Source organism: Pundamilia nyererei, unplaced genomic scaffold (assembly GCF_000239375.1).
Source record: "Pundamilia nyererei isolate P.nyererei 1_Seehausen unplaced genomic scaffold, PunNye1.0 scaffold00035, whole genome shotgun sequence".
Classification (NCBI taxonomy): Eukaryota; Metazoa; Chordata; class Actinopteri; order Cichliformes; family Cichlidae; genus Pundamilia; species Pundamilia nyererei.
This window is the reverse complement of record NW_005187436.1, coordinates 3,787,860-3,798,893: the sequence shown is the minus strand read 5'-3', so window position 1 is coordinate 3,798,893 and position 11,034 is coordinate 3,787,860. Positions and strand designations below refer to the sequence as shown.

The following is an 11,034-nucleotide window of genomic DNA, read 5'->3' as shown; positions in this document are numbered from 1 at the left end:
GATCTGATCAGTGGGTAGGGCTTCTTTGCTCACACTCACAGTTAGGGGCCTGAGATCAAACTAAGCCAACAGTAGCAAAAATGCAACTTAGTGTTCAGAGCAGTCTGACTTCAAAGCATTCATTCACAGGGATTGCTTGAATGTAAGATGACCTCACTATTAAACTCTGTATAACAGGAGCGTCGATAATTAAAATAGCATATAGGACCAAAAGCAAAGCAAAAAAAACACAAAGGCTCCTCTTTAATGGTTTCAAAAATTCAGCAGCTTGGTAGATAATATCCTCCTGAAAACACATTCAAGTTACTTTGTTTCCTCTTCACTTCAGTACTGTGCACCTTCCTCCTCTTTGTAGGCAAAATAGACTGTAACAGGTCCGACACTCGTCTGTACTGTTTCTGATGCTCCCACCACCATCCAGCAGCCAATGCCATAGGCCAAACAAGGGATACCTGCAGTTTAAAGGGACACTGAATATATGGACTCTGTTGTATTGGAAATAAAATACAAGTATGTAACAATGACAGCAACGTGGAAGAAATACTGACCCAGATTAATAACTTTTAACATGGTGAAAAATCTGTCTTCAAAATCCAGATTCTGAGGAGGCGCTTTAGTGCAGTGATATTTAATAAAGGGGAAACATCCCGTTCTCAGAATGTGGTAGTTGGATCCCTGAACTCTCCAATTAAAGTTTGACATTCCAAACTGGTCATTGTGGACGGAGCTGTAGCGGACACAGTATGAAGTCCACGGAGGAAGTCTGCGCTGCTGCAGGTGACAGGTTAACACCTCCGAAGCAGCTGGCCGCGGACCTGTCCTGCCTAACGTGCTAGGAAACAGAGCGATCTTCAGAAAGAGGCTGTGGGTCTTCTTCAAAAACTCCTTCATGGTTTTAAAGATTCGTATTTTAGCATTCGGACTGCAGAAGGACACACCTATAACTAGCCACACTTGGAATATACCAACGTTTTAAGAGTGAAAATACCAAGTTGTAACACATCAAAGCAGCAGCTGACATGAGATATGCTAGAGCTAGCAAGAAAACTCCCGTACGATTTGCGAGCTTAAATCCTCAGACCATGTCTGAGATGTTCCAACACTGACCTATACACCTGACGTGTCTCTGTAGAAATGCTGAATTCGCGCACATGTATCTAAACCACCTGTGAGAAGAAGAGCAGCTTTCATCTGGTTGGTTTTCTGTTTCTGTTGTGCTTCTTGCGTCTGACCTCGTACCGCGGCTTAACTCATCCGGCTGGAAACGCGTCTCTCCGAACCCGTTCCTCTTTAACAGAATTAACTTCAGTCTGGTATTTATTTATATCAAGTACTCACCGGTTCATTCAATATAGGACTTATATCCTTTATAAGAATTTATAGACTGCCACGTGTTCAACAACCCTGTAAAACGACTAAACGTAAAGTTATTTTGTTCTTTATACTTCTACCGTTATTTACCACAAAAAAATAAGCATGAAAACGACAAATGTATGTTCCAGCTACCAAAAGACCTCTTCAAAATTAACCACCACTGACCCGAGTGCCAATAGGCTAATAAGTGTTTTTGTTGGTTCCATGACCACACCACCTACTCCTTTAAAATCCACTTAAAACCACCACAGCAACTGCTGAAGCATTTCCACGGTTCAGTGAACTGCTGTAGATCAGGACCATGGACAGCAGTCTATAAACTACGTGGTAATTAAACACCGCAAATAAGCCATAATATATACATATACACATATGCTATATTTAATACATGCGCTCATCATTTTTGTTTCTTTTATTATTTAGTCGTATTTTGAAAATGTTTTTAAAAACCTCTTTAAGAACAGACATTTTAATTTATCTTTGGCTATAAATTTTGTGGTATGTGATGTGATTTTTGTTACATGTAATAAAATACCCCCCCATAAATAAATAAATAAATAAATAAATAAATAAACATGTTGTTTTTTTTACATTTGCGTTTTCGTTCATGTTATTTGAATATATCTTTGCCTGTCTTCCTTTTAGCATTTCAGTCGTTTGTGCAGCACTTACCTGCAGGAAGGGGGCCATATAATAAAGCTTGATTGATTCATTGATTGACCGTAATTTGTCAGGGTGATTGGTAATGCCTTAACAACTTCACAAACCAACCGAAATCCCATCTGCATGCTTTATAAATGATTTGCTAAATAATTTAGGTCCAATTCTGTGTGAAATGCAAATAGATAATAATTAAGTGATGTGAAAATAAATTACAGATGTATTTGTCCCAGATGTTTTCAGTGTCTTAAAATATTATTTCTGAAGTCAAATATATGTGAAAATAATGCACACATTCAAATGTAATTCTAGTCTCTGGATTTAAAGGTGTAACAGAGCCACTGGGGTGCTCAATCCTCCATAAGAATTAGTCCTGTGAAGTTTTTCCATTATCACATGTTGTCTTTTTTGCAATACAACTGTCTATTTGAACAGAGGGGGATAAAGCATGACTATGAGTGCTTTTTCCTGGAAATCTAAAATTTTATGTGCTTTAAAAAATGTACATCAAGTAAGGCTCTTGGATAAAATTAACATATATAAATCCTTGATACAAATTACAAAATAAAAATTAAGTACGATTTAAATGTTTTTTTGCAATCTCAAATCCACGAATACACGCATCGTCTCTACTTAGAAAGCTTAGAAAGTCAACGTTCACAGTCCAGTGAGGACCAGACTGAAACACTGTCATGCCACCATATGAGGCGAGTTGTTTGAAATTGTCAGCTTCCAGATGAGGACTTTGACAATCAAACTAGTTGACTCTAATCTAATTTAATAAAAATCAACCACAGTAGTGCATGGCCCAATTTGTACAGAAGAAAGGTATTCTGGGAGATCCTAGTGTGTATTGTGACACCAAACGCAAATATATATATATATATATATATGTACCAGAAGCATTTGACTTGGCAGAAGAAGCATACATTGCTATATACACACATTTGACTTCTTTTTATGCACACACTTTTTGATTTACACATGCAAATTCCTTCTGCATAGGTTTCTGGCAGTGTAATCTTTGTTTATAGTAAAGTATATTCAGGCTTTTGAAACTTTTTACAAAGCCAGTGATTTTACAGATTTGTGATATATTTAGGCTTTTTTTTCAGGAATTTATTTGGAAAGTCCTTCAATCATCTTCAGAGTAGACATATTTAGTTATATTTAGTGATTTTGGAAAAGCAAGTCAGCAACACTGATAATGGAACTATCTAAGATGCAGGTTTAGCCTCCCGTTGAAGCTTGTTCTGAGTCATCTGCAGTATATCTTCTATTTCCTTAATCACCTCCTTCAAGTAAAGCAGACAGAAAAGGAAGCAAACTTAGAGTATTACCTATTATTATTCCATAAAATCATCAACATTAACTTGAAAATATATTCTTATTAGGATATTTATGAGTAGTGATCATGCTTTCAGTTTCACTGATACACAAGTTTCATGACAAATAGATGAGGAGAGATCATTAACTCATTAACATGGTACCATGAAATTGGTTTCTCCTTGGCTTTTAGGGATTGATATTTCCTGATGAATGACTGACAGATGCCGAGCAAAGGTCGCGAGAGCTCTCTGGAGATCCTCTGAGACTGTTCTATTAACGACACCACAAACAAACGAGTTTACTAATGATCCCCAAGTCGCCAGCTAAGAAACAATCACCTTGTTCATCTGATAGTGGTGGTTAAATGAAACTTTCAGCAGACAACATCTTCGCTCTTTAGGGGGATGAGCACAGCTTGATTTAACTGTTACAGCATTGTGGAAGCGAAAGGATTTGTGTGATAAATATGTTAAATAACCCTCTGCTTAACAACTTTTAGAGTTTGTAGCATTACCAAAGCTAGAGGTGGCATCTTAATCTTCTGAAAGAATTGATTTTACTCTTAGCCATGTGAAGTCTTTCACCTAATCGCCTATTATCTTCTTTGGAAGGTGATCGCCTATTTGAACAGAGGAGAGTAAGGCTCCATCTCCCGGGGATGAGCCTCAAATTTTATACACATATATGCAGCAAAAAAACAAAAATCTTATTCTCTTCCACATTATGTTTGTCCATATTTCTGACTTAAAATAATAAAAGATCAGCTTATGGTTTGTCTATAAAGAAAGAAAGTTCATAACTCATGTTTTCTTGTATGGATCTGGTGTAAAATGGTAAATGGATCTGGTGTAGTAAGACATACTTACATCATTCCAATACTGCTTCGCTTACTGCTGTCAAACAAAGTGAAAACTGTGCCTTGCTTTGTCTGAAACGCAAGCAACAAAAAACTGAGAAAAATAAAGCTTCATCATTGTATAGCAAAGAGTACTAACTATTAACCCTGCTTTAAATCTAAGCTCTTTAAATTCACACCTTTTCTGTATGTTGCCCTCCCTCCATGTGCTGTTGTACTCATTAAAGCCTGAAAACAGACTCTGATGTGTAAAATCTGTGCAGTTTCCCTTTGTATTAACCATATAACAGGAACAGTGGCAATGATGATAGAAAAGCGTGCCGATCAATTCTGAATTGTTACCTTTTTGTTAAATCTTATGCCATGGGCCTTGCACATCATAAGGAACACCTTATTGTATAACATGGAAAGGTCAGAGTGAAATAAGTGGTTCCCAATAACTGCACAAAGATTTCCAACTGGAGCCTGGACAAAAAAAATAGACAGAGAGAAAGAAAGAAAGAAAAAAGAAAACAGCAGAAGATGTGAGTGATGACTGTTTGTCAATTAATTCATTGAATCCAATAATTTAAAGTTTGATTATATTTGGCAGCTAAGTATGGTGGTGGTGTGTGAAATAGATAGAGCAGAAATGGCTAAACCCCAGACATGTCCTTAGGGTCACTGCTGAATTTGTGTGTGTGATTAGTGAACGTGATGAGTACGGGGCACATGTGGTAAACTGTTGGGCCTTTCTTAATTAACTGCAGGGAGGAACAATTAATGCTTAGAAGACATGCCAAACACAAGATGAGCTTAATTGTACGACACCAATCAAAGAAACTACAGGTTGGGGACTGCAGATTTTTTTCATTCAATCTAAGATCAAAGCATTAGTGAATCCACAAAAGGAATACTCACTGCACACAACATTCTGTATCACCGTAATAGAGGGATTCTGTTTGCATGTGTCATAAGTAACACCAGAGAGGTTGATTACTTAAAAGTGGCAGGGCTTAGGAGGATAAAAATGTTCCTGCTTCTCAGCCACCTTTGGGAGACTTAAAGAGTAGGCCTAAGCCCCCGTGAGCTCAGGAGATAGCCCATAACTTGCTGTGAAGGGTGTGTGTTTGCAGTTGTCAGATGCAGGGCCCTCACACAACAATAAAAGCGTCCAACTGGGATTTAATTGTGTTTGTAATATGCAGGGCCTTAATGACGGCCAGTGCCGAAGCCATTAACCACTGCAGTGGCTCAACTGCTGTACTGAAGCACCAGGCCACCAACTAAATGAATGTTTGATAAAATAATACAAGTCGCAGATCAACAAGCGTAAACTCGGGCATACTGCTAATAAAAGAGCTCTATTGTTTAAGGCCTGGCACCAGGTTGATGAGGTGTTCAAGCATGCATACACATGCATAATGAAAATGGTATGAATTATTAATGTGTTGATTATTTAGGCTCATCTATCAAAATGATAATGAATTCAGCACCTAAACACCAATTGAGCTCGGTGCATAATTACAGTATTTAGTTGTATTTAACAATAATGAAGAGCAAAACGTTGATCTATCTTTGTGATTACTGAAAGGCTACGAATAGCCTCCATAGTCTCAGGCTGCTTTTTTGTTGCAGAAACTACGTGACGGCATCATTTGATTTAAGAAGAAAAAGAAAAAAGTGTGAATTTAAATTATAGCATCTAAACTCAACACACTGATAGGTGAGTAAAGACATAATTTAAACTGCAAATATAAGCAAATATAAGACGGTACTTTGGGCACGATCTGGTGTTCACAGCATTTCTCGCTGATTGGCATTGGCGCTTCTAAACAGCCTGTGCGGCAATTCAGCGTTCCTCCAGTCATCATCAGAAGCATCTGGGTCATGGCCAGCTGGTTACTGTATGTGATGTCCAGATCAACAGCCCACACCTGCAAACAAGACGTCGTGAACTCTGTGTCATGGAGAGAAGACAAAACTCTATAGACTTAATCATTTCAATTTAATCACAAAAAAAATGGAACATCAAAGTATTTCACCCCCCCCCGGACCTTACAAAGCGAAGAGTTAGCACCTCTTAATCCTTACAGTGTTATTCATGTTAAGAGGCAAACATAAGGAAAACACAGGCATGGTGAGTGTTTGACTGATTTAGGTAATTCAGTTCTGACATGTGCACAAAGTAGATCCTTCCCTGTGTATTTGAATTCGGGCAGCCCTGGGCATGTTTGGCTCAAGTCTGATGAGAAGTAAAGTTCAGTTATGTATGGTAAATGGCATCATTATAAGTATATTAAGGGGTCAGGTATGGTCGTAGCCCTCCGCTTAAACAGGGCTAATTTTCCCAATAATAACCTAATAGCTCTGCCCTTTCTTCAAAAGTGACAAATAAATCACCAGTGAAGGAGTTGTTAATAACTAAGTGGCAGTTGGCTGCCTCCTTTAGCCGTTCCTATTTGTCAAAGTAAACGCTCCTGCCACCGAATGCAAATTGCTGCCTGTCTGAACCCGCAGTCTCGGTAACCCGAGTACTTTATCTCCACCAGCACATGGACATCTGACCATACGCAGTAATTATCTTAAATGCTTCACTGTGTTTTATATGAAATTTGAATATATTGTAAAGCATATTGCACAGTCTGCTTCTATAACAATTGTTTTTGGGACCGATTAGTGCGACAGCGTGTAAAAAACAATTCCGGAGAGATACCTGAAAATGTGAGATGTTTGGAAAACTTGAAAAGATTGGCACAAGCGGGAAAACTGGAAAATGTGTGACATGTTTAACTGAAAAATTTGTTTTTAAAATGTTATAGAGACAAAAATAGCTTTTTCCTGATTTGACATAATCTGATTTATAGGGCAGAAGTTACGCAGTTTTGGTTAGTAACCTTTTCTTCCCAATAAGAAAATGCCCAAACTTATGATTTATAAACTGCAGAAACAAGTATGAAAATTTCACGAGGTACATAAAAACGTCAAAAAGAAAAAGTACAGTATGTGGATACAAAGTTAAAAGAAATTCAAGGTGGGAAACACTTTAGCAGAACTGAGTGAGCTTTTCTGTAGGTGGTACTTTAGCTACCTGTGGGCAGATTCACGTCTCTATATATCAGGTTGATACCTGGGCCTGAGTGATGGACACATTTCACCAAGCCATTCACTCAACTCACTAAAACTCATACACCCCTGTCCCATTGTTGCTCTTAACAAAGCTGTGGGAAATGTAAGCCTGGATTGTACCTGTTTTCTATTGCCTTGCATTTTCATTAAAAGCCCCGATGCTGCAGCTGGGGCCCCACCGTTCCACAATGTGAGGAAAGACTGCAAGGGCAAACATATGTGACCCACTTCTTCCCATCAAATAAAGTAGGCAGCTTTTAGCAACAGGTTTGAATCTAAATTGATGTTTAAACCCAGACAGGTTTGCCCATGTGGCTCTCTTCCATCTAAGCTTTGTGTGTGTGGGGAGATGGTTAAGAATCTGTCATTAATGTTCCTGCCTCTATTGAAGCACACGCTGTTTTATAGTCTATTCTTAATTATGCTGTCAGTGAGTCCCTTTCAATTTCAGGTCAACATTGAAGATGAAAATTAATTTTAAGCCTGTCATTATTTCATTCTAAACAGGTAAAGGAAAAAGGGCCTGATTCTGTCCCGAATACATTTAAGAAATTTCTGCTTTTAGTGTCACCATTTTGTCACTGAAATGACAGTTTAATTTGACTAAATAAAATCACAGGATGTAAGAAAGTACTGCAAGTTGGTTTTTTACCCTAAAATAAATACAGCATGGTAGAGTCCACAGTCTGTGCAAAGCCTACTGACAAAAACATTCCTGGCTGGATTTCTAAATCTTCAAAGAAAGAAAAAATGCTGATAATCTAAAACAAAATCGGACATTTGAGGTTATAGGATGCAAATTGCAACACTGCTTTGCTTACATTGTACATTACATCTAATCCAGAAGATACTACCCTCTAGTGGCAAGTGTGTTCTTTCTCCAACTCCGGCATGTCTATTATGAATATAAACAAAAGAAGGAAAGTCGGAAAAGTGCAGGGACGATATTTTTTGAACTGTTCTGAATAAAAATCCATCATAAATAACTAGAGGACAAATTGTATTCTGCTACTGGTGTTCTTTCATGTTTTTTAATGAAAGAAGGGGAAAGAAGATAGTGTCCTTCTTTCTTCTTTGTGCTTTTGTAAAACCTGTAAAATTCCACAGTATTTTATAGACTACATTACATACAAAGCATTTCATCATACAGCTCCAAATCAATAGGCAGTCAGTCAAGCCACATGTTAGGAGCAGAGGTTAAAGCATCATAAACCAGTCCATTTCAAATATCATAAATCAAAGTGCTTTCAGCAAAACTTAATCCTGACAAATGAAATAAGACTTCCATGCTGCCTGGCTATAATAGCGAGATACATTTCAGCCGACTGCTGCAGGTAGGGGTTAAACACTGACAGGGTATCCCCCCACCCGAAGCTGCCAAATCACTTTGGAATGACCTATTGTCTGAAAGATAGGTGCCTCTGAAATTCTCAGTATTGTAAGGTTAAAGGGCAAGCCTTAAATGGTGGAATCAGTGTATCGACACAATAAGACTTGACAGTTTATTAGATGGCCTTGTGACACATTTGCTCCCAGTGCCCACAGTTTGCCTTATCTTTTTTTTTAGATCCCAGGGGACTAATATGGGCGGCACCTAACTGCTCCTATGGATCCAGCCTAAAAATTTATCTTTTCCACCAATACGTTGAAATAAAAGCATTTGCAGAATGTGTTGTAACACCTTAGATCATATCTATTATGATAGATAAGCTAAGATCTTCTCTGTTTGTGTCTCACCTTCTTCTCCATGGTGTTATGGTCCAGAAAGCTAACGAGATCCACAGAGACATAACCTACGATACGCCGCTGCAGGCAGGCCCGGCCTACACGGGTGCAGATGGAGTGCAAAGTTTCTGGGTGTACAGAGCTCTGAGGAACAATGGAGCCTATAGCTTCAAGTTTACAACCACCATGGAGTTGGTCTCCACAAGAGAACATGGTCACTTCACCCCCTGGCTCCAGCAGCAGATCTACTGTCAGACAGGTGACACTGTTTGAAGGGGGGTAGGCCTCCACCACACCTCCTGGGAACATAGCAGAGCAGATAAATGGCTCTAGTACCCTCAACAAAACACAGCCTAACAGTAATACAGGACCTGAACTCTCCTAGCAGCTGTTTAGCAATCACAGAAAGTTACATGAAAATTATTGAATTTCGCATTTCACAAAGGCAACACCTGTGAAGCAGGAACGACATAGGAAATCCATATTACATGCTGCTATATTTGCAAGTGAAAAGCATTCAGTGCCTGACAATAGATATCTAACCTTGCCTGAGGAAGGTCTTCAGGAAGCAGGCCCAGTTGGGATAGCAGGAGGTTTTAGCAGGCTGGGCATAATGGGTCAGCCATTCTGGGATCTCATCTAAATATCTGAGCAGCACAGTCTCCTACAGAAAGAAAGTGCATACATTAAGCATCTACTGAATATTGTGCAAATTTTAGGAGTTTTTGTATCAATTCAATGCAAAATAATAAGTTTCAGTTACTTCATTATTATTAAAGCTTTGTATGTGTTGACCATATTATTGGAAGCACATTGTGTTTGACTCCAGTGACTGCTTGTTGTCCCCCAGACCTTGGGTGGCTGCTTCAATTTCTGTGCAAGTGTCTGATGGATATTGCGGGAGGGTCCATCTGTGAGTGACAGCCTATTATCAGAAGGCCTCAGGAGTCTAATGGCTTTAACTCACAGCCTCCAAGCAGCTGCCCTCAATAACAACTCTCTCCACTGGGCAGTTGATGAATACGTAAGCTAACCCCATCTATCTGGGGATCAATCAGGGCTTGACTGAGATCGATATCACTCTTGTTTCTGTAACTAGGAAATGCCATAATGGTTACACCACTTAATTATGCTGTTAATTTCTAACTTTTGTTTTAGGTTTCCCTGAAACAGTTTGACAACAACAAGTACAACTCTCTTCTTATAAGGCTATGATGGCTATATTTAAAATACAATGCCCTGACTAAACCCTCTGTAGCCAGTATGACAACAACAACAATGCTGTACATGTGGCGCCAACAGAGAAGAATTTAATTTTTTTCATACACAATAAAACATGAAAAACATTTTTAAGAGATGACTAAATTATAAGTAGAAATAATATCTTTCTTCTGTCCTCATACTATCAAGATCATTACTTTGTTTTGAGTGCACGCTGTTGGGCTTCACTGGAGACAGGACCAGAGATTATACTGTTGATATTCCAGTCATGTAACAGCCATCATCATATTCAAGTACTGTAAGAGGCGAGGTCAAATGCTACACAGTGATTCCCCCTATACAAACCATAAAGCACACAATGGTGCGGCAAAAAGTGTAAGGGAACGGTTGTCATTCTCAACGGAAGAGCAAACTCACCCCGGGACTTTGCCTATGCAGTTCACAGAAACAGCAGGACAGTAAGAAAAGAAAGAGAGGTATTTTGCAATAAATTATTTGGACTTAAACTGCGTATAGTACCCTGTGATAGGATTCAGCCTTTGCTTGGTGTCCACATAAAGCCAAGCAATCTGGTCATAAATAAAATAGATGTTGCCCTGGCTCTTTGATTGCCATTTCACCTCTCCACTACATAGCACAATAACAGGTCTCGGGAACAGGAAGATATAATCAGGCTACTTATATATTTCGCATGAATATTTGCTTTACTTCAACCTCATCCTTGAATTTCTTGTACAAACTGAGGCAAAATTTCTTTGCAT

At 38.7% G+C, this 11,034-nt stretch overlaps 2 protein-coding genes across 3 annotated transcripts in view; both read right to left on the bottom strand.

Annotated features, from left to right (window-relative positions):
- Positions 1 to 225: 225 nt before the first annotated feature.
- On the bottom strand, positions 226 to 1,271 carry cunh15orf61 (chromosome unknown C15orf61 homolog). Its single transcript, XM_005730061.1, has 2 exons — positions 549 to 1,271; positions 226 to 452 (listed from the first exon to the last, which is right to left on the bottom strand). The coding sequence occupies exons 1-2, from the start codon at positions 889 to 891 to the stop codon at positions 325 to 327; spliced, it is 471 nt and encodes a 156-aa protein (XP_005730118.1). The 5' UTR covers positions 892 to 1,271; the 3' UTR covers positions 226 to 324.
- Positions 1,272 to 2,989: 1,718 nt separating this feature from the next.
- Positions 2,990 to 11,034, bottom strand: part of iqch (IQ motif containing H) — a 22,145-nt gene continuing 14,100 nt past the window's right edge. Inside the window, exons 14-20 of one of the 2 annotated variants that reach the window (XM_005730059.1) lie at positions 9,596 to 9,716; positions 9,065 to 9,351; positions 5,977 to 6,135; positions 4,562 to 4,684; positions 4,230 to 4,291; positions 3,525 to 3,633; positions 2,990 to 3,329 (exon numbers count right to left, since the gene is read on the bottom strand). In XM_005730059.1, the coding sequence (XP_005730116.1) occupies positions 3,252 to 3,329; positions 3,525 to 3,633; positions 4,230 to 4,291; positions 4,562 to 4,684; positions 5,977 to 6,135; positions 9,065 to 9,351; positions 9,596 to 9,716 (939 nt within the window). In that variant the 3' untranslated portion in view covers positions 2,990 to 3,251. The remainder of the gene's footprint in view (positions 3,330 to 3,524; positions 3,634 to 4,229; positions 4,292 to 4,561; positions 4,685 to 5,976; positions 6,136 to 9,064; positions 9,352 to 9,595; positions 9,717 to 11,034) is intronic. The other variant, XM_005730060.1, reaches the window with a different exon arrangement.